This window comes from Zonotrichia leucophrys, chromosome Z, assembly GCF_028769735.1.
Source record: "Zonotrichia leucophrys gambelii isolate GWCS_2022_RI chromosome Z, RI_Zleu_2.0, whole genome shotgun sequence".
Lineage (NCBI taxonomy): Eukaryota > Metazoa > Chordata > Aves > Passeriformes > Passerellidae > Zonotrichia > Zonotrichia leucophrys.
In genome coordinates, this window is record NC_088200.1 from 55083279 (window position 1) to 55105650 (window position 22372).

General features: G+C 41.8%; 1 protein-coding gene across 2 annotated transcripts in view; it reads left to right on the forward strand.

Moving 5' to 3' along the window:
- Positions 1–5911: 5911 nt before the first annotated feature.
- The window catches only part of ABCA1 (ATP binding cassette subfamily A member 1), a 90114-nt gene continuing 73653 nt past the window's right edge, over positions 5912–22372 (forward strand). For both annotated transcript variants that reach the window (XM_064735163.1, XM_064735164.1), the window contains exons 1-2: positions 5912–6005; positions 22095–22238. In XM_064735163.1, coding sequence (XP_064591233.1) covers positions 22173–22238 — 66 coding nt within the window. In that variant the 5' untranslated portion in view covers positions 5912–6005; positions 22095–22172. The remainder of the gene's footprint in view (positions 6006–22094; positions 22239–22372) is intronic.

Sequence of the window (22372 nt, forward strand, 5' to 3'; positions counted from 1 at the left end):
TTTTATCTCCATTTAAGTCTACAATCAGCACCTGTAATCAAAATCCCAGGTGCATATCTCCACTGACTTAATTGGGCTACTCAAATCTATGCTGTTTATATAATAGGCTGAAACTTTTGTAGTAACAAACTCAGTGTGGGAGTCATTATCAGGAAAAAGTTGCATTGAGTTCCATAACAACTGATGAAGGATATTAAACAGGCAATTTTTGAGATTTTTTTATAAATGGTTTAGGTTTAAGAAACTCAAGTAATGCAGCTGATGTGGCATTACATTTGGCTGACCTCAAGGAAGTTTTGGTAATTGATCATTTTAACTTACATCTTAGGGGCTTAATTTGATGAAGTTTATATCCTGGATGATCCATGAAGATTCACCCATCAGTACCTAAACTGAGGTTGGATGAAAACATATTGCATCCTTTTATTTGGATTTCTTTGCATTTGATCATGTTCTATATCTACTAGGCTTCATTTTTGTTTTGTGATTAATTTTTTCTTCCTTGTTCCATGCAGTGGTGATTTTATTAGCATATAAATTTATAATGGGAGATAAAGTGCAGAATTTTTGAAGCATTTCACACTGAATTTTAACATTCTGCATAGCTATCCATTCAGTCCCATGGCTGGCATAGAAACCCTGGCTCACACAGGCCAGCACATCCCCATATCCCTGTCTGGCAATGCATATGTAATGCACACTGAAATATTTCCACAGGAGTGCTACTTTGGGCTAAGTTTTAGAAGATAGACAATTGCATAGAGGAAGGGTGAAACATTAAAAATACTTTCATGCTTGCATGCTGTTATGAGGTATACATCTGTAGAATCTCAGAAGACCAGAAACTTCATATTGAATTAAAATTGCTACGTAATATAAACTTCCAGTATTTTAATTGGCCACTCTACATATTTTCCTTGCTCCTCAAATCATAGGTTAGGTCCATGGGTGGGAAAATCAGTTTATTTCTGTCAAAGTCAAGGAATTTTTACCACCTAAGTACTTAGCTGTATGTCTATTTTACATCTAAAAAGCAGTAATTTTGTTAACAGTGAGCTTCACAGCACCCTATTTATATAGCTAACTGCAGATGTAATTTTACTCCTATTAATGTTAAGTGTTTGTGACAAATTACAAAGCAATACTTGTAATGATGGTCTCTCTTAAAGCAACATCAGTCATCTGGAAACTAACCCACATGAGAAATTGCTTTTAAATCACCTTTCTTAAACACAAGATAACATTAAGAAATGTTTCTAGTAACTGCTTAAACTGTGGCTTGCTCATATCTGAGCTACAATATATTTATATTTTATTTAAAGGGCTTAGAACCATCTTATTAATGAGTGCTGTCAGTTTGAAGCCTATGTTTATCTTGAAAGATGGAGAGGATGAGCACAAGCTCTTTTGTCCCTGTCAGGCACTGGGACAGGCCTGCACTATTCTTTGATTGGGAGGCAGGAACTTCCCAGATTCACTTCTTCGCATGGCACAGATAAGCACTTCAAAGCTTCCCCACTGCAGGAACAGCAAAGGATGTACTTAAACCTTCTCTTTCTTTGCAGGTGCAATAACTAAACAGCAAGTCTCTTACCTACTTTCTTCTGTAACTAGGAGGGGAAGAAAAGTGTACGTGGAAGGTTGCACTAAACAGCATGCTGTAGCCACTTGTACTCACTGGGCTGTAAACCAGGCTGGAGCAACCAACACTAAATTGAAGCTAGGATGTTCAGGCACAGCCTAGGTTGCTATAAAATAATAACAATGTTATTACTTCTTTCTAAAAGTTAGAAGGTTCTTTTCAAGAAGACCTTAGAAAAGCTATCACCATCCTGTGACTCAGATATTTCAAATCAAGGGCAAGTAAAGCAAGACAGAACAGATGCTTAAAATACAGAATAATCTTCAGTGTGTGTCCCAAGACAAGAGTGGGGAATCTTGAAGTTATGTTTCTGCAACAAGAATGCCAAGTTAAAAAAGAGGTAATCAAAGTTCTTGAAAAGTAATTTTTTAAAATAGAAGTATTGCTGATCTGCTGTCTTTTCTGCTTCTTTAATTAAGTCCAAACTAGATCGTCCAGGGCTAAAAAGAACTTGGTTTTCTAGATGAAATATCTTATGAGCTGACAACTATTAAACTATGGCTTTCTTTATTGCTGAAACATATCATAGAAAACTTTGGTTTACACCAAGACATTTCTTGGTGTGCTTGTCTAAGCCCACAGTCTTCTGTAGTATCCTGACATTAGGAAACATCAATCTTTCAGAGTTAACAATGTTGTGTTTTGCCTTGTAGAAGTTACAAGTACAAAGAAACAACTTCCTCCCCACTTCCTCCTGTGAGAACACAGCGTGTTTTCCTATTTTCAGTTCCACCCCTTCATTCCACTATATAATGTCTTTTCCATGAACAGCAATTTTCATGTCCTCTGACCTCTCAGTAACTGGTGCAGCTAACTCTGCCAGTTTGCAGTCCTCCCTTCCACCCAGCCTTGGACCCTACTGGGGGCTGCTTGTTCAAAGCCAATGTAATGAGAGAATGGGTTGAAGGAGAGAAATAGCTTTTGGAAAAAGACAAAGGATCAGGTCTTATCTGAGAGCGCATGTCATGTGAACTGCATATTGGGCATAACTGGCAGGCCTTTAGTATTGCAAGCTGCAAGGGAAGAGGCCATTAACTCCTCTGTGCCAGTAAAAGCGGCTGTCAGTCATTTTGAAAGGGATGAAAACAACCCACAGCAAGCCAAAACCTCAGCTAGGTGAAAGCAGCATGTGGTACTTCTGTTTAAACATATTTTAAAAAAAGAGCAGCCCCTATGACAGGAGAGACTGGAGAAAATGTTATAACTGTGAGATGGACAAAGTGGAAGAGACACATGGAAGGAAGAGACACAGTCTTGGACAGAGTCGCACCATGCCAAAGAAGGGACACCCTGTGGGGAACTGTGGCATACTGTGAAACAGTGGAATAGTAAGGCAAGAAGCAGTGGAGGAAAGTTAGTAAGGAGCAAGCAACAGCAAAAAGAACCATTACACACTGACCCCAACTGCCCAGCTTGCCCACTGCCTCACAGAAAGAATTGGGGCAAAGGGATTGATTGTAACACCTATTGAAAGCAAGGGATGTCAAGACCAGAAAGGTCCAGGAGAGGTGCTTAACTTGGGCTTGGGAAGGAAGGAGAAAGGTCTTTCCCTAAGTGCTTATTTATGTCTGCCTTTTTCCTCTCTGTATCCGAATCAGTAGTTGAAATTTTGTGTCAGCCATCAATAAATTAAATTAAGCAGGAAGTCCCACATAAGACTGCTTTATCTGCAAAGGCCTATCATACCTTCCACAGGAGACAGAAGCCAGAATATTTGCTGTCCATGAAAGAGTTGGGAGGTACAAATGTCTTCAATAAATCTATAGGAGTCACATGTGCTCATCTGCCCTGAGATCTCAAACTACTCAAACGTAAGAATAGTTATTCTTAGAAACTATTTGCAGTGTGGCTATTGACTTTGTACAGCCTACTCATTGGATCTAATACTGGCCCTTCCCCTGTCATCCTTCTTTACCATTTGTCCCCCACTGTCCTCACATCACTGCCATACCATAAGGAGAGCAGAACTGGGAAAATTATATCCAATGGTGCACAAGGATTTTCCGTCATCCTACAAGTATTTTAACAGAACAAAATAAATTAAATGCTCTGTTCACTTCTCATAAAGTGAACTTTATAAAGAGCTTTATAAAGTTCACTTCCCATAAACAGCTGTATATTATCTATCTTATTGAAAATGTTGTTGAAATGTTTTAAGTGATGGCACCAACTCCCAGAATTTTGGGAATTCACACTTTCCTTAGAGGGATCTAGGTTTAAATAGACACCACTAGCAGAGCAATTGTCAGCTCATCAGTATTGACAGACCTGTTTCCACTGAAGTTAAATCACTAATTCTTAAAAAAATTCCATCCAATATAACCTCTCTTTTAAACTCCTTTTTATGTGGGATGAGGCATAATGCTTTGTTGATTGTAAACTAAATATGCTCTTTCTCCCTGTGTTCTGACTAACCATGCAGAAATTCTTTGTTTTAGAATTTAAAATTACAATCCAGCAGTGTTTGGAAATGTGTAAAATGCAAAGCTCTAGCATATGGTGAAAAACACACAGCTTCATTTATACACTAAATAAAGTCCTTGTTTTTATTTCAGTTTTATCACCAGATGATGAAGGTGCAAACAGAATGAATCTGTTGAAGTCAGTGACATTATGTAGCAGTTACACTGGGGAAACCATGGTCAGAATCAGGAAATTTTTTATTTTGTCCTGCCTTTAACCCAATTGTGAGATGTCGACAGATAGGTACTGAGGGAAGGAGCTAGGGTCACAGTGAAAATGAATGTGTCATTTTTATTCAGTGTAGAAGGGTTTGCATTATTAATTTGAATATTCACTGCTATCTATGATACTCTAGTGCATTATGTGAGATTACAATCTGCCTGAGCTCTCTGGAATTTACTTTCAGGTATTTGTATTTCTGTGCCACTTGAAAAAAATACCATGCCGGTAGTCTGAGCATGGAAATAAAAGCCAGGAAACCTGAAGATACGGTTCCCTCAGTAACCATGTGTCATCCAGATTGCTCACAATAAGGCAAAGCATTAACAGCATGAACGAAAACATCAACCACTTCACTGCAGAAAAGAAATGGCAGTGCATTATGTCTGTAGAGGGAATCATAATTTAGAGTTGGCCTGCCTTTTGTGCATTACTTGTTTTCATTCACAGAGCATTTTATGCCTTGAAAATGCACTGCTATACTTTCACAAATGCACATACATATCAGGAGATTTTACAAGGCTCCTGATATGTAACACTTGGAAGGGCTTGCATGATGGGTGGTTTTTATGGGAGCACTTAATGTCGGAGGACACCTTCAGCAACCAGACATATTGCTAAGACCAGGACACTATTCTGGTAAACAAAACACACTATCACTATTCATGGATTTTGTAATTGGAGCAGGTTGAGCTTTCTCACTGTGAACTGTTAAAAATAATTTGAGACCTGTTTTTATAAAGTTTGTGAATATTTGTAAATTTCTCCATAAACTGTCACAACAGGATTCATCCTCATTTGTGCCTATCTATCCAAGTGTTACCTTTCACAGTTTCTTGACTTTTTATTGCCATAAGTCACGAGGAGTACAGGGCGTCTGGTCCTGTTGAAGCTGTTTATCTTTGATTGATTCCTTTCAGGCCAACACTCTCGGTACACTGAGCACCTCCACAGCTGTACAGCTGAGGACGAATCTGTGCCCAGTTTGTACTGGCTTAGCTCAGGAGATGCGGGAAGCGGTGCAGGCCTGGAGACGTGGGCGGCTGGAGCACACTCACTTCACAGGTAACACCGTGCCCGGGTTTCTGCTTTTTCTTCCCACAGATCCCGGGAAGAGACGCCCGGGGGCCGGCGCGGGAGGCAAGGCGAGGGGCTGGGATGCTTCTCGACGCACCTTGGTGAGCGGAGTTTCACAAAAAGCAGCGAGTGCGGGTAGCGCACGGAGCGCCGTCCCGCTGCACGGCGCCGGGGCGGACATACCCATGCTCGCAGTTTGTTTTTGGCTGCACTGTGCACGCCCACATGCAAATCGCCGCGCACTCCCCCACCCTCCCAACAGCAGCCGCTGCCGAAGGAAAAGAAAAAAAAAAACGAGGGGGGCGCGGAGGACAGGAGAGAAGAAAAAGAGGAAAGGAAAGAGCAAACAGAAAAGAGAAAAGGCGACGCTAGAAGACCTCGGAGGGAGGGGAAAAGCAGTGTGCTGGGCGGCCCCGGCCGTGGAAGGGGCGGGCTAGCCCGCCGGGGGCAGCTCCGCGCCGCCCTATATAAGGCCCTGCGGGGCGGGGGCGCCCGGTAGCGGCAGCGGGGCCGGCGTCGGGGCCGGGATCGGAGCCGGAGGGGATCGCGGCGCGGAGCAGGCGGCGGCTCCCCTCGGGACCGACGGCGGCTGCCGGCCGGGGAGGTAGGCAGGGGCGGGGGGACGCGTCCCGGACAGCTGTCGGGGAGGCTTCCCACTTGTACCCGCTCCGCCTGGAACGGGCGGCACAAAGCTAGAGAGAAAACGCAAATGAGTGGGGGTGAGGGGTGTGTGTGCTTTGTTATTGTTTTGGGGGGTCGTCTGTTGATTTTCCTTACTGCTTTGGAGTCTTTGTCTTCCGACGTGGTGCCACTCAATGTGCCGAGCCTGTCGGCAGCGCGGTTCGGAGGATGGTTTACGGCGTAGCGGTGCCTCGGAGAGGGGCTGATAGTGTTTATGTGTGTGTGTGTGTGTGAGGGGCGTGGTTGTGTGTGCTTATGTTTTAAAAAACAGTTATTTTATTTTAGCTTATCCTGAGCGCGGCGACTCTGACTTGGCAGCGCTCACGGAGGGTGGCTCACCTTACCGCTGCCTCTCCTGGCCCCGGTGGGTGCTAGAAGATAACGGGAGGGTTTTCATCCTCTTTACTCCTACGTGAATCCTGTAAAGTCGCGGGGGTGGGATAAGGGGAGGGCCTTGAGATGGAGGGGAGTGTAAAAATAAAAAAATCGATGTGGCTGCCTTTGTGATGGGCGGGAGGCTCAGTTGTATGCAACAAATCGTGCTGCTGCCTGCCAGACTGTTGTGAAGTCTGGAGTGCTACACTGCAACCTATCATCAGGCTGTTGTTACAAAAGACGAGCTGCACAGCAGCCCAGATGCTTAAAATGTGTCTGGAAACATACTTGGATTCTAAATTACAAGTCCTTATTAAACCCTACTTTTTCCTAGTTTTAACCAGAAGTGTCCCCTTCCCCCCAGGCTGTTGGCCTGGGAGATTTTAAAGGCTGTACAAAAACATACTTAAGGGATCAAAGTTGATTTCAAGTGTGTTGGAATAGACCTCGGAGAAACCAGAGGGGTGTAAACCTATTCTAGATTAAAGCCTAAAATGAGTTGAACGTTTTTGAAAATTACTGCTATGGATTAATGCATTAAGATTTATTTTCACCTTTGAAAATGAGTTGGTCCTTGTATTGCAGAGAAGAGCTATGTCTTGGGGATGTTCCATTAACAACAGATGGTCAAGCCTGCTGTCGAAGGGCTATTGTAATGGAGCAGTCTTGCTCAGTTTTGAAAGGGGGTCATGGTAGTAAGCATTCAGTGCAAATGCTTTTTGTCCTTGGTGCTTGTGGCACAGCTTGACTCCCTTACAAGTGAGAATGGCAACATATGCTGACAACTTTCCTGTCACTCAAATCAGTGCGCGATTCCGTGATGACACAGTAGGATATGAAGCTAAATGGGTAGTACCTGGGACTCTGCAGTATTTTACTGATATAACAGATAAAAATTATGTTGGTGGGTTTTCATTGTGCACATTTGAATTTTAATTTATTTAAGAGTGAGTAGTGTGACACAGTCTATATATCTGGTATGGGCAGGAACTTGATGCCTTTATTCATGATATACGAAGCACATTGTTTCTCATAGTTGTAGTTTAGTAGGGCTAACTATGGTAAAAATTAGAAGTCAACCCTTAACAAAAATATGGGGCTGTAAGTTCAGCAGCACAGAACATTAGTGTTGCATAGCAGAATTTAAGTCGAACCTGTTGAGAATATTTAGCATTAAATAATAAAATATCATGTTTTTTAGTTCATTGTAGGTATTCTGAAGGGGTTACTAGCTGGTCTCTGGGCTACAAGAAATCACAATTTGCTATAATTTGTCATTAGAATGTAATAATCCAGCAGCTAGCCCAAAACTATTTACAGTAACTTTCCCCCAGTAAATTGTTGCTGAAGGACATGTTGCCATATGATAGTTACATGGCATAAACACCTTGGGTGCAGCTATATGTAAGATTTTAGTGTTTCTAGGAGTCATGGTAATCTTTTGGCTATTAGTTCCAAATTTCCTCTGAATAGAGCCGACTAGCAGTGCAAGCAAGTATGTTGAAAGTTTTGTAATGGTCTCTTCACGCATAGAGGCTGATTCACATTTACAAATCAGTGTGCCATAGGCAGCTGCTAGCCAACGTTTTTTGTAATGCTAAATTTTTTTCAAACTCAAGACATCACTCAGTGATGGTGTGGTGGTATTGGTGTGATCAGAGACTTGATATGGTACCAGATTTGGTATATATTGTTCAGGAATAAGCCTTAGTGACTTAAACAAAGTAACAGGGGATGTTCTATGCAGATTCTGTGCTGAAGCATTCTCACCTGTTATCAAGTGTAAAACACACGTTTCTGGAAGGACTTCTTCCCTTGCCTATATTTCTGCAAGGCTGTTCTCTCACCATTGAGTTAATCTGGCAGAGTTAGACTCACAAAGACAGAGCAGGAGGATTGGTACCGAACTCATCCATCTGTAGCCAAATACGATCAGCTCTGCTAGTGTTTATTACGTGCATTGCACCATGCAGGCGCAGTATTTCTTAGGGTGTGGTTTCTCCGGAACTTTAATCCAGAGTAATTGAAGATTGCTAGTGAGCTAGTAATGGACCTGCTTCATTTCCCCTGGTCTACCTATTCTTTTCTCTCTCTGTCTGTTTCATCCTTTGTTCAGACACTGGAGTTCACCAGCCCAGGGTGAGTAATTGGAAAAAAACTCTTCTTTTTGCATGATGGTTTTTTTGTTTCTTTGTTTGTTTTTTCACCCCAGCATCCTGTGTTCAGAGTCTTCTCATGGCTTTGTGAGCACTGGTGCCAGCACAAAGATGATGACAGAAGGGAGCAGAGGGGGACCCAAACTACCACTTTGTTTGAGTAACCTTGAAGCAGGCACCCTCAGCGTTTATGTAGGTCTTCTAGGCTGGGGAACACACCAAATCCTGAAATAAGTCCAGAGGCCATGGCTGACCAAACTTCATCATGCTTTTCTTTTGTTAGTAATTCACGATGACTCCTGTGAGAGGAGCTAGAGTCAGGGTTTACTATGTTTAGTAAAACACATTTTATGTATAAGATCGATTTTCCTTGATTATCTGGGACTGCTAGGGACTCTGCCTGTTTTCTTCAGGTCTGGCATAGAAGAAATTCACTCTCTCTAAGATTGTTTCATATTTATGCCAGCTAAGGGTTTGAATTCTGAATGCTAGAAACTTTTTTAGTGTAGTGGATGAGCATGCACATCTGCAGTTGCTGATACTAAGAGTATAGATAAAAAATACCTTGGTAAGACTCTGCTTCTAGTGTTTAAAAGATGATCACTACAGAAAAACCCAAAAGTTAAAATGTCTCATTCGGTAGCTGCATGTCTTGCTTATGTTGATTACACAAAAGTAATACTGATAATTCAGAAGAAATAGTATGACTAAAACTACTGAATGGAGTACCAAAAGTACCCTGTTCCCTTTCTTTAAAATACTGGGCAGCAAAGCTAGTCCTGTCTCTTTAGCATTTTTGATTGGGAGAAAGTATTTTTGCTTGCTTCAATGACCAAGAGGGAGACAGAGTAGGATGGAAAACTGTTGATGCAGCTTTTCTGACGCAACAGTCTAACACTGTAGGAAAAATGGGAGCATTCAGATCTTTATTTGTGGGTTATTAGCAAAAAAGCTTGATCATAGGTAATAAAAATGCATGTCAGTTTGAATGCCATTAGTATCCACATACAAGCTGACCTTTTTCCTCTGCTATTTTTCTGGAGGAGTGTTGCTTAGCAGAGCTCTGCCTAATGCAATGGGATTGGTTTGCGTGGTGCCGACTTTGTTAGAGAACAATTGGAGTTGGAGAAAAGGGAGAGCAAAGAGCCTTTCTAAGATTGTTCTGGCTTGGGCTAGATAGCAAGGCTGTTCTCTGTGAAAGAGCAAAGTTTGAGCCTTTTACCATGCAGTTCAGGGATCATTCTGGGGATCTGGTTTCCTTTTTAGCAAATAGCAGGCAGGGTTGTGTGGAGGTGGCCAAAACCTGTTAGCACTCTACTCACTTGACTCTGAAATAACTTGCCATTTACTGGTCTGTTTCCAAATGGGTGGTTGTTCTTGGGAGCAAGCAAGCCATGCAGCGAATTCATTAGCCTAGTACTTGTTAAATTGATAAAGCTCAGAATTAAGCCACACGGAAGGTCTTGGAGCAGCAGTTTTGGTGATGGGAGTGACAAGAGCAAGGTTAAGGACCAGGAAAACTTGGATCCCAGCACCTCTGCCCTTCTTGTGATGACTTGACTGTTTCCTCTTATCTACTTTCACTTATGTTCTAGTAAGAGCATTACCAAAGTTTATACTCTTTATGGTAGAAGTCAGAGTGTTTTTTCTCATATTCAGAGGTAACACATCTTTTTTTGAAGATGTCAGGCTCTGTTGCCAGTGCCAGCAAGCTGGGTTTAAGTCCAGTGTTTTTAGAGATATGCCTGTTTTGATAGCTGAATTTTTGTGCCTAAAAAAGAAACAAGCAAGTTATCATCAATGTTCTTCGAGAGCTGTATTAATGAGGATTATTTGATATTCTGGGGATCTATTGGTGTTTTTTTTTTTCTCTTCCTGTTATTTTAATTATGTTCCTGCAACAGGAGTTTGGCTATGACTACCAATAAAAAGAGTTAGAACCAAACTTAAATGGTTTTAAAAACCCCAGACTCTCCTCACCCAAACAATAAAGCAGCACTGAGGTTTTCTGAATGCATATCCATGGATATTTATTTGTGGTGCTAGTACAGGAGCCAAAGTTCAAAATCTACTCTTCCTCTGAATGTGATGTTCTTATTTAATAAACTTAATTGAATAGATCCTGCATTTGTATTTTTATTCTGCCAATGGGAAAAATGCTTTTTAAGTTCATTTGTTTTAAGGTAATTTAGATATTTTAATTATTCTTTACCCTATTAAATCAGAGTAGCAATTCTTACTGCTTTGCTTCCCATCTCTCAAACCTACATTTAAATATTCGTGCTAAAATAAGCAATAAGAGGTTTTCTGCTGTGTTTGGAGAGATCTGGACTCAGTTTTCTCTTTTAGCAAACTAATATAATCACCTGTCAGTTTTCATATTTCTTCACAGATTTTATTTTTCCCAGATAACTTTTGTCATTCTTCTGATTGTCAGCCATGTCTTCCAGACCTGCATTCCACATTCTTGTGACATACTCTTAATATTTGTCTCTACATCTATCCTCCCAATTATGTTCATATATATAAAACCAGATATAATTGCAAAATGGGGTTGTCTGTTGCGGTGTGCCTTGGCTCCAGTGGAACTTGCTCAACACTATTAAAGATATTCTAAACTTAATGTAAAAAAATGTATGTTTTGAATCCTATATCCATAACAATCTTGCAAAATTTATTTTTGCTCACCTTGCTCTCTTGTAAGCTTATTGCTTTTTCCATTTTGTTCTACTTCTGCATTTGCCTGCTGTTTGGAGTCATGTGGTTGAAATTTAGTTGACCACAGCTCTTCAGCTGTGTTTAGTCCCTTGAAGCTTTAGGAGCAAACTAATGGAGCTCCATCCGGAAAATATTTCTGAATTGTGAGGTGGAGCTTAGGACTTGCACAAATTATGCTGTCCTCCTTCCTGGATATGTCTGGCATGATGTTGAATCAGGTGTATTTGCTTTCCATGGCTTTTACTGCCATGCTCACGCTAAGGATTGAAGCTTCAGTGGCAGGGGGAGCAGCTGGAGCTGAAGAGTAGAAAGCGTAACAACTGCTTGCTGTGTGGATCAGGCAAAACGGGAAGATTGTCACATGCTTTCTGGCAGTGCTCTGAGCTAGCTGCCCTGTGCCACACCTGACTCAGCAGGTATGTGGGCTGCCTTATCATGTGTGCCAGCTATTTTCATATTCTTCTATGAATAACTTTAGAGATAAGTGGTTATTGAAGTCTATACGGGTTGCCTAGGTTCATCATAAATTCATTGCTCTTCATAGATTCTTCTGACACTCGCTGATTTCAAAAGTACTTAGGCATCTCTTTATCACTTTGGTGGATTACCATGTCCCATATCAGCACAGCTAGATGGTAGCTATGTGGGAGCTGAGGTCTTATTGTAGGCTTTACATACTCCAGCTCTGCTCAAGCTGACAATGGCTGCTAAATACTTACTTTGCCAGTTTATTGCTTTCTTTCGTCAATGTCATTTCCTTTCATTGTGCTAGAGGCTTTTTCTTGGCTGATGTTTTTCTGCATATTTCAGGGATATTTTTGTTTTGTTTGCTGTTACTTATAGCTGTGCCACAGATATCACTGCAGTTGTGTAGAAATCAAGTTTAACTGGCATCTTATTCTTTTTGCCTCTGAATCTCAGAGGCACCACTGTGATGTTCTCTACGCTATAAGCCATGTTGTGTTCTGCTCTGTTACTGAAAACATGCGCTGGTTTATGGCATGATGTTCCCAAATGGCAAAGATGGAGAGGAAAATAACACTAGTTTCTTTTGATGTTACAGGGTAGGCATACACTCAAACTGCAGTTTAATCTTGTGCTGAACACTGTTGGTGTCCTTGTCTTGTCCCAAGATAGACAGCAAAATGTAGGAGAAATCACTCCTTTCTGAAAAAGTCCTTATGAATGTGATGATAAAAGCCACAAAGTTTCATACCTTTGCTTAGCAGAAGATAGAAATATGCCATATGCTTCAGTGGCACTGCAGTAGGATCATGGAGTGCTGGTCAGGATTGTACTTTTTAAAACCAGGTATCTGTCTGATTAGTGTAAGTGATTCAGTGACCAGAATGTTCTATGGGAGGGGTGGTGGTTGAAAGCATTTCCAAATATTGTTTGAGCATGTGGATTTCTTTTGGGAAAAGCTGCTTTCCTGGGGAGGTTGTGTCTTCCTTCTCCCCTTTGTGATTGCTGCCAAGCAGAAAGGTACCTTTTGCAATGTGAAATTCTTTACCCCTTTTTCCCAGTTGCAGTTATATTGTCCTTCAACAGGATATGTCAAAAGCTGGAAAAACTGACTGGAGATGTGTAGCACAGCTTTTTGCAAACTGTGTGCTGATTATACTATACTCACTCAGAGATCAAAGCTTAATGACATGAATTGAGCTCAAATGTTGCAATTATTATTTTAGCAGGATGTTCTATTATTTCTACATTCCACTAGAAAAGAGCCATTCTATGAGAGCCAAAAAAAACCAAACCCATCTGCTAATATGGACTATGGAGTTTTGGACATTGGCCGTGATAAAGCAAATCACATTTTGTGTTTGTTTTTGCCAAAGAATGGACTAGATTCTTGCCTTTTTTTTTCTTCCATGGGCAAAGCAGGGGACACTCAGTGTAATGTTGGAAGTTGAAATGCTTCACGTATTTCACAACCTTCTAGTGGAAGCTGTTTTTTTTTTTTTTTTGTTTTTTTGTAAAATAGATGACTGCATTTCATCTTGCGTATTGTACTTGACCCTTAAGCAATCCTCTTGCCTAAGTGCATACCACAAATGTGCAATGCACATTTTTGCATGCGCATTCCTTAGGGTAAATTGAGCTATGGTGCATGCAAACTTGACATCTTCCATTGCATTGGAGTTGTGCTTGTTTTCATCAATGAGCCCTCCATAAGCATCCTAGAAGTAATGAGAACCAGTTGTTGTGATCATTCTGGTAGGCAGCTATTGCTGACCTGTGACAGGTTTTTCAAAATTACTTGGCATGTTGTGTCACAAGGGAAGGTTGTAAAGCAGCAGTCATTTTTGAAAATGTGCATGTGCGTAAATAGTTTAAGGAGGCACTGAGGACTCTGAAAAATGTAGTCCAGTCTTTATTATGGAGCAGTTTATAAGCTAGTGTTTTCCTCTGTGATGAAGTGTCCCATGTTTTTTTTTTCTGATTGATAAGGATAAGCCCACCAGTGTCTGTGTATATCCTAGGAGTTTGGGTTTGACAGGAGAGGCAAGTTAGATACTCTGAACAGTTTAGGACCACAAATGTCAGTGTTCATTGTATTAATTTTGGGCCAGGTCTTTCAAAATTATCATCTGCTCATCTGTTCATAGTGGAGCATTCAGAACTCAGCACATCATATACTGACTTATGAAATACCTATTTGCTCAGGTCTCATGCCAGGGCTAAATAACTTTAGAAGCCCCTTGCCATTTTGCCTGAAGAGTTGAGAAGTCAGATTTCTGCTCCTGACTTGACCTTATGTTGACCTCGAGTCATTTCAGAGCAGGATCCAGGCTTGCTTCTCTGTGTAGTACTTAGTGCTGCAAGTAGTACCCAATACTGGGCTTGGGTTTGTCACTAGTTGTTTTCAAAGCAGCAGTTCAGGTAGGTTCTGAATAAGTATTTTATTGCTGACCTATGCTGAAAGAAGTCCTTTTCCATTGATTGTCGTCAATATTCTGTGAGGTTGGAGTCCCCTTAAATAAGAATGTGAAATGATTTATTTGGTGTTATGTGGCGGTGTGCATGTGCCATCAAACCAGAGGTGGCAGGTTGCTACAGGTAATCCATGAGCCTGCTTCATCAGCTTTTTGATATTTTGGCGTTAGCCTTTAAAAATTGGTTTTACCAAATTTTACATGCTCCTCAAGGAGGGAAAACAAATTCAACTGGATGGCCATGTTGAAAGTCATTTACCAGTTGCCTTCAGTATTAGTAAGCACTGGAGAACAAGACTGTTTACTACCGAACTCAAGGCCAGGTAGTCAGTGAGGGAAGTAAACCAGTAGAGGATCTTGCCAAGAACCACCACTAAAATGCTGTTGTTCGTCACCCTAATCAAATTCTTTTCTGCTGACCCAGAAGCTCTCCAATCACATTGCCAGGAACAAGGAGTTGGTTTGTGACATGACCTGGGTGATTTTGAAGAGGAAAGCACTCCTCACTGAAGAGCTCTTTAGATGGAATAGAAAACTTTGTGTCTCTTATGCATTTGGCAAAAGGGAAAGAAATGTCCCTTGCGGGGAGATTATGAAAGACCAGCTTTTAGTGTCTGTGTGCCTCCAGTGATAACGATCCTGCGTCCCAGGCAAGAGCCCATAGGTCCAAAGCTCACACCTCCACTGCTGATCCTGCACTTGTTGCATCTGCTACAGACTCCAAAAGTGCTTAAGCCAGGAGACGGATGTGTGGGATCTGATGGTTTCATTCTAATCTCTGCTTTTGCTTGCTTGTGGCCTTAGGTGAGTTGACTGAACTCTGCTGCTAATGCTTTTTATGGCATCTTTTTGCAACCTATTTCAGGCTCTTTGGGTTAAAAGATTACTTTAAAAGACTGGCACTGTTATTTGTATAAAATTATCATTGTTCAGGTGGCAGTTTCACCCCTTTCCTAGAGCTCCAATAGATGTCATAAGTTTTTTGACTGCTTGGAAGTTTTCGTGATGGGAATGCCAGCTTTGTTCCTTTGTGTTTTGCAAGCTTAGTGTGACTTTAGATCACAAAATGGACATTACTTTTGGTTCTTTATTCACTGTTTCCACTGCCTGCTGGGGATTTTATGTCCAATTAGATCTCTAGCTGCAGGACAAAAATGGCTTGCACTTGTCCACAGCTGCTCTTTATCTAGCCTAATCTTAACATAGTCGGGCTCAATACTGTTTTTCTCCTAGTTACAGCTACTGTGCTGGAAGAAGGGAAATCCTGGTGTTTGGCAGAGAAGCGGCCAAGGCGCTAGACCTTGACTTGGGGATTTAGTTCTGGACTCTAGACTTAATTGTACCTCTGCTGTACTAGTGCCCATCCAGGCCACTAGTCCTCTGGTGGTTTGTCTTGTGTAGATCAGTGTAGTGGTTTTGGTTCACCAATTTAAGATTTCCTGGCCAATGCACCAGTTAATGTTGTGGGTTCAGTGCTGGCCAAATGTTAGTGCGCTCACTTGAATATACTTAATCATTTCTTGCTGTGAAATAGGATTAGGAGGAAGGCAAAACAGGCTCAAAACTTTAAAAGGGTATAAAGAAAACTTTATCAACAGTAACTAGAAGAAAGAATAATAAGAATCAGAATAAAACCTTTAGAACACTTCTCCCCCCCTCCATACATCCCATCTTCTTTGTCACTTAAAATGTAAAGAGACAAGACTTGGGACTTCTAAGTCAATTCTGTTCTAGAACTACTTCTAGAATAGTCTTTTTTCAGTTCACTTAGGGAGAGGGGTTTCTCTTGCCATGCCTTGGAAACTTCTCTACAAGAACAGTTCTCTTGTAGCTTTTAATTTCCACAAATAGCAGCTGCCCGGGAATCTGCAATCATGAAATCCCTCCCATGTTTCACAGCTTTCCCACAGCTGCATTTATGGGCCAATTTATGGGGTACTATTTTAAAGATGAGCTGTTCAAGAGCAAAGGTTCTCTTTATCTCTGAGATCATCATCATCTCTGGGAACAGAGGTCTTCTTTTTCCCTGGGAGCAGAGGGTCTTCATCACTCTTCTCTCTGTTCAAACTTCTCATGGGATCACAGCTACTTTAACATCTGCTTGCTTTAGCATAGATGCCTTTGCTCATACCTTCAAACACTTCATCTCCCCATACTTTTCAATGAGTTAGAGGGAAAAAGAGTCTGATGTGTCAATTATATTCTTCTCCATAACCTTACAAGAGGATTTCAGCCTGAACTTAAGACATCTCTTCATTCTCCTTCCATCTGGGACTTGAGTCTTTCTTCATTGATCTTGGTGTCTTCATGTTGGTCCTTCCTCTACGTGTCTTGACTCTGTCCTTTTCTTTCACTCGGGGGAGGATTGAAGGTCTGTAAGTCTCATTTATGCATTGATAGAGTTAGCATCTCGCTCAGGGCCTGCTGATGGTCACATGATCCCTGCGGGGCCGTGGATGAAGCAGTCGTGGTGATGGATTTTCAGGCCGCGCTGGAGCTGTGTCAGCCGCATGGCTGGTGTCTGGCCCCTGCTGCTCTCAGTTCCAGCTGCAGGGCCGCCTCTGGCCTCAGGCACATGGTGTCCGCACTGCGGGGACAGGATGTCAACAGCGTGGCATGGCCCTGCCCTGGCCGGCCCCACGGCCTGCCCTCCCCTGCCCGGCCAGCGGGCTGCGAGGGGGGAAGATCCTCTCCAGAAGCCGGAAGAAAGCTTTTTCCCGGGCTTTGTTCGTCTCTAGTGTGTGTGCTCGCAGAGGCTGTTCAGCTTTCTAGTGGTTTAACAAAGTGTCAGTAGTCAGAACTAGGTACTGATTGGTTTTGTCGGGCGCAGAGGAAACAGTTAGCAGCTTCTCTGAGAAAATCACTCCCGTGACTGGCTTCTTCCCGCCTCCCCTAATATCGATTAATGCAAAACCAGCACAATCAGAATGTCAGTTCATGAGTGAGGCCCTTCCGACCTGCCTTCATATCCACGGTCCTGAGAGGGATCTGCTCTCCACTGACGGCATACAGATCACTGAGGGACTCTAGATCTGGGATTTGCCGAATTCACGTGGCTCGTGATATTGTTTCCTTCACAAAATACAACTCGACACTACCTAAAACAAATTAAATGTCAAGAGATTTATCAGCACTCAGAAAGAGGACTGTATTTCTGCAGAAATCCAATGTCTATGTTTTAGTTGCTTCTTTTCCTCCAAAATGAGTCTCATTTGACTTGATACTTGTAGAGACGAGATCTATTGGAGTTAAGCACATGTACAGATTTTTTGTCTGGGGCAGGAAGCAGAAGTGCTAGATCATGTATGCTTGTGAGAAGGTGCTGGCTCCTGTAGCTCACAAGGGCATCATGTGTAGCTGTTAGATTTGTACTCTCCATGGCCACTTGATCTGTGGAAAATTGCCTGTGGTGGTAGCTTCTGTGAAAATGTGACTTAAAGGATGAGAGCTGCTAGCTTATTTCATGAAGGCCACTGAACCTTCCATCAACTGGTGAAACCTTTTTAGACCTGCTGACAAGGACTTAGTTTAAATAGTTTAAATTGTCTGTAGTGTCTTGCCAGAGCCCTGAAATGTTCCAGTCTTGTAAGGTTTTGTAAGTTCACTTTGTTCCCTCTTGAAATAGTGATTTAATTTTTTTTTCTCTAGGGGAAAGGTTTTTTTGCCTCCCCAAAGAAAGCAAACAGCTGCATTGTTTGCAGAAAGCCGCTTTTGAAGGCTATTTTATGTTTACTTAGTACAGACACCAGGCAAGGGGGTGGAGAACTGATTTTCTGCCACTTGAGCTTTTTACTTTCTAAATCTGCAGCTGTAAAGGGGTTAGGTTTGGAGACTGTTGATACACCAGCTAATGGACTTTTCAACAGCCATTCTACTTTGAAATAGTGGCTAGCAGCCTTTCTAGAAAGAGAGGGCTGGCCAAAGGATGTATTTCATTGCCATCATTTTCAGAGGTTGCCCTGTAGCCTAACTTTCTCTTGAGTAATTTTCTGAATTGCAGAAAATGAGATGAAATTGCAGCTGTGTAGGTCTGGAGGCTGTTCAGGGTTTCTGCACCAGGGCGAAATGTCATGTGGAGAGAGTCTTCTGCAAAGGCAGACCATGGAACAAGTGCATGTAATCTGTGCTTTTAATTGTGTGGCTGGGTATTGAGCTGTGGTACTTCATATCACAGGAAAACTAATGCTATGGGGATGGATTCCTGCAGCTTTTCATACTCTAGACAGAAAGCAGTATTTCTGCTTCAGAGTTCTGGGTGAGTGTCAGGAGTGATCACTGATAGCTGCTGTTGGCTCAAAATTTTACACACATGAGACATAAAAGCAATCATTGGAAACTAACAGAGTTTTGGCACTGCAGCACTAAATGGCAAGTTGTATTTCCCAGATGTGTTCAACTTATCAGACTGGTCTGATGTGGAGATAAAGTAGGACTTCACTTTTAACCAAGTTGGAAGTACTGGGTTGATTAGTTCTCTGCATCTCTGGCTTACACAGTTCTTGCCTATTGTGAGCTGGAAGAACATCTGAAAGGACGCTCGGCCATTTTCCTCTGGTATTAGTATTAGTTTGCTGAGTGCTTTCTGATCGGTTAGTTATTCAAGTGAACCTTTTGTCAGCAGTGTGCCAAGTATATCAGCCTCTGGATGAAAATCAGAGGTGACTACTAACGAACCTGTTCCTTGGTGTGTAACAGATACTGACTGGGGCCTACAGTGTCATTGCAGTTGTCACCTGGCATGGCTGGAAGAACTGGATGTGCTTCAGGCTCAGGTGTTGTGCTCTTGGTGATTAATCCACTGTTAGGCTCTATGCTCTACTTTAAGGCAGGGATTTAGCTGGTATGCCTACATCTGGACAGTCCTTAAAAGTCAGTATTTTTATGTGGTTTAAAACTTTTGTCCAGGCAGAACAGGCCAGATCATTTGCTTTGTTCTGCTTAACTCCAGAGAACTGAAGTTCAAGCAGGTTGCACAGCTGAGTCTTCCTGGCTGTGCATGCTTCTGGCTGGTCAGCTGAGATGAGTTAAATGATAATTAGTGCCCGTAGCTCACTAGTTTGCTAATGTGGAGGTGAATGTTACAGCCTCTATAAAGGAGTATTTCCATGTTCTGGATCCTGTGGACTGACTGCCGTTGCAAGGGATCAGTATCTGAATTTTCACTGATGTGCATTAAACCAGCTACCCTTTGATTTGGGTACCCATTCCACAGACTGGTTGAACTTCTGTTTTGTCTCTGTGAGGGGTGTTAAGGTGCAGGAGTAGAGTCTAATTCCATTGATGAGAACACTAAAAGTCCCTTTGACTTTTCATGGGATATCATTTGTACTCTTCCTGCGGCACTTTATTCTTATGGGTTTTGGTGTTTAGCTTTAATTTCTGGAAAACATTGGAAATTAGGGTTTTTTTCGGAGATTTAATAGTATTGGGGGCCTGAGAATGAAGTATGGAGTGGGTACTCTGAACACCCTTCGGAAGATAAATAAAAGCTGTTGCACAACTACCTGTAACTGTTAGAAGGCTGTGCAGTCCCTTCCATACTTCTGTATGCCAAACTTGTGCAGTGGCTGCAGGATTAGGCTCAGGCAGCAAAGATTGTTTAGTGGCTTGGTGGAGAGCACAAAAAAATCAAATGGAGGTCTTTGACCCACAGACCAGCACCGGTATCCTTGTGGAAAAACGCATGAAAAGAGCAATTGTCTTAGTGTTCTTAGAAATATTTTGGTACCACATCAGGAAGGGCCTGTGTACTGTGTGAGAAGTAATCTAGGTTTCTCTTTAGAGTGAGTAAAAGTGTTGCCGAATCCCCCAAATACTATTCAGAAACTTAAGGGGTGGAGGTAGTACAAAGGATAGGTAACAATATTCCCTACTTAGCTGTGTTGCTAGGTTGATTGCAGCTTTAGGTATGTAATATTGACATCAAGAGGAGGTGCTTCAAAGACCTCCCCTCCCATATCCAAGGCTGTGAGCAGAGGGGTGCTTTAGGTCCATGAGTATGGGTGCAGTCATCAGCCAGGATTTGTCCTCTGAGATTCTCCTCAAAGGGCAGGCTTTTTCCCTGCTGTGGATATGCCAGTAGCCTGACAAGTGCCTTTCCCTAAGTATGCCTGGGAATTCATGGTCTATCAGCCAGATGTGCATGCATCTGCAATGTGTTAGTGTCAGGGTGATCCGGCCAGCAGGATGCACTGGGTACGGAAGGATGGCTGTCCTGCCTGATGAGTTGGGCATCCCTCTGTGAAAGTGTGTCTGTGGAGGTCCTATCAGTGAGTTAGAGCAGCACCTGGCAGAGGTTAAGGGGCCCATGCTGACTGTATGCTCCACTGCTGATGTGCTGGTATGAGGTTCAGTTTGTAAGGTTTTGTAGGCATCTGTTATTACTCTGTGGTTCTCTGTACTGGTGTGAAGAAATACTGTTGACCTGTTGTGATTCTACAGTGTAATCATCTACGAAACTCAGTGTAACAGGCTTGTATTTGTTAGTCATGTTAGGGAATTTTTTTGTAACACAGACCTACATTATTAAGAGACAAGTTTTTAGTCTGCAAGTCATTGTAGTAATGGAATTTACTTTTGGGTAAGACTTAAAGATGACAATTGTTCATCATCTCAAAGCTCACATCCTTAATTTTTCGTCTAATCTTACTCCAGTGTAGGTCTGGCCAGAGAATTTCCTGAGGCGGTCTTATGTTCCTAACACATTTACGTATTTTTGGTAATCTTTTCAGTGCTGTTTGCAATCAGACATGCAACTCTGAATCTTACGGCTAGGATACATGGGACACTAGAATCAAAAGTATGTGTGTTCCCAATTTAACAGGCGTTGGAAAGAGTTGTTCTCTTGGTGTGTGTTTGAATAAATTGCTAGTTGTCCTCTTAATGCTAATTCTATCAACTGAGTGTATTCAGGTACATAAATCAGAATTAATTTAATGTGGATTAACTAAGTTCCTGTGCAGACACTTGCTCAGGATTCAACTGCTCTTAATTTGAAGTGGCCTTAAAATTCAGAAGTAAATTAAGATATGCTGAATTAATTCTGGAAAAAAGGTGTAATGACTAACTAATATAGTGAAAGCTCACCTTAGCGCTTTAAGATTGAGCCTTGCTGGAAAGGTATGTATACCAAGCTCTATACTATGCTTTTATTAATTGCCACGAAAGAGAATAATTTTTAAAAATAATTTTTAAATCCCATGTGCTCTTGTACTGTAGCAAGACAGACACTTAATGCACAAAAATTTTCCATTTACTTCATCTAAATTTTAACAACCCTAGCATCATTCTTAATCACTTACCTTCAAGGGAACAAGCATTTCTCCCTTGCCTGTTAAATGCACAACAGTTTTGCCTACAAGCAGTGTTGACTGGAATTCAAAATGAGGATTTTCCTAATTTGGCAGGCAGCTTTTCACCATAATAAAAGTGTACATGGAAAGAGGCTTTAAGGAAAAGTGTTGAATTGTATGGTTCAGTGTTATTTGGAGGAATCTTTGAATAATTTTTCAAAGCCTCTTACTTATTCTCATTCTGGGCTGTCCTTGCTCTTGCAATTTCTGGGGCAGAAAATGAGAGAATTGTATTGCAAACCTCTTTTTGTGCTTTGGAGCTCTGAGATAAGAAACGGTGAGTCTAGGTTTGAGCTTACTGAGACCCATGAGACTTGGCTGGAGAGCATGTGGTGTATGGGGTGTTACCTGAAGAGGTTGCAAGGTCACAGAGTGCAGCCTCTTGTCTTTCCCGATCTTGTTGCCTTTTCTGTTTTGAATGACAAAACTTTTGCCTTCCAACTTTTTTCCTGTTTTTCTTTTCTTTCACCAGTTAATGCCTGGCCACAACATCTGTACTGTGTACTGCTGCTGCTACATAAAGGGAGCTTCTAGGCTTTGCTGAAGGAAGATGGCTTTCTGGACACAGCTGGGATTGCTGCTATGGAAGAACTTTACCTACAGAAGAAGACAGACTGTAAGTACTAGCCCAAGGGTGGTTTGAGATCTTAAGTTACAGTCTTGCAGCTTGCATGACTATACAGCTTTTCAAGAAAAACAGGGAAACATCCTGTGTCTTACTTAATGTTCATCCTTTAGTGATCCCTGGCT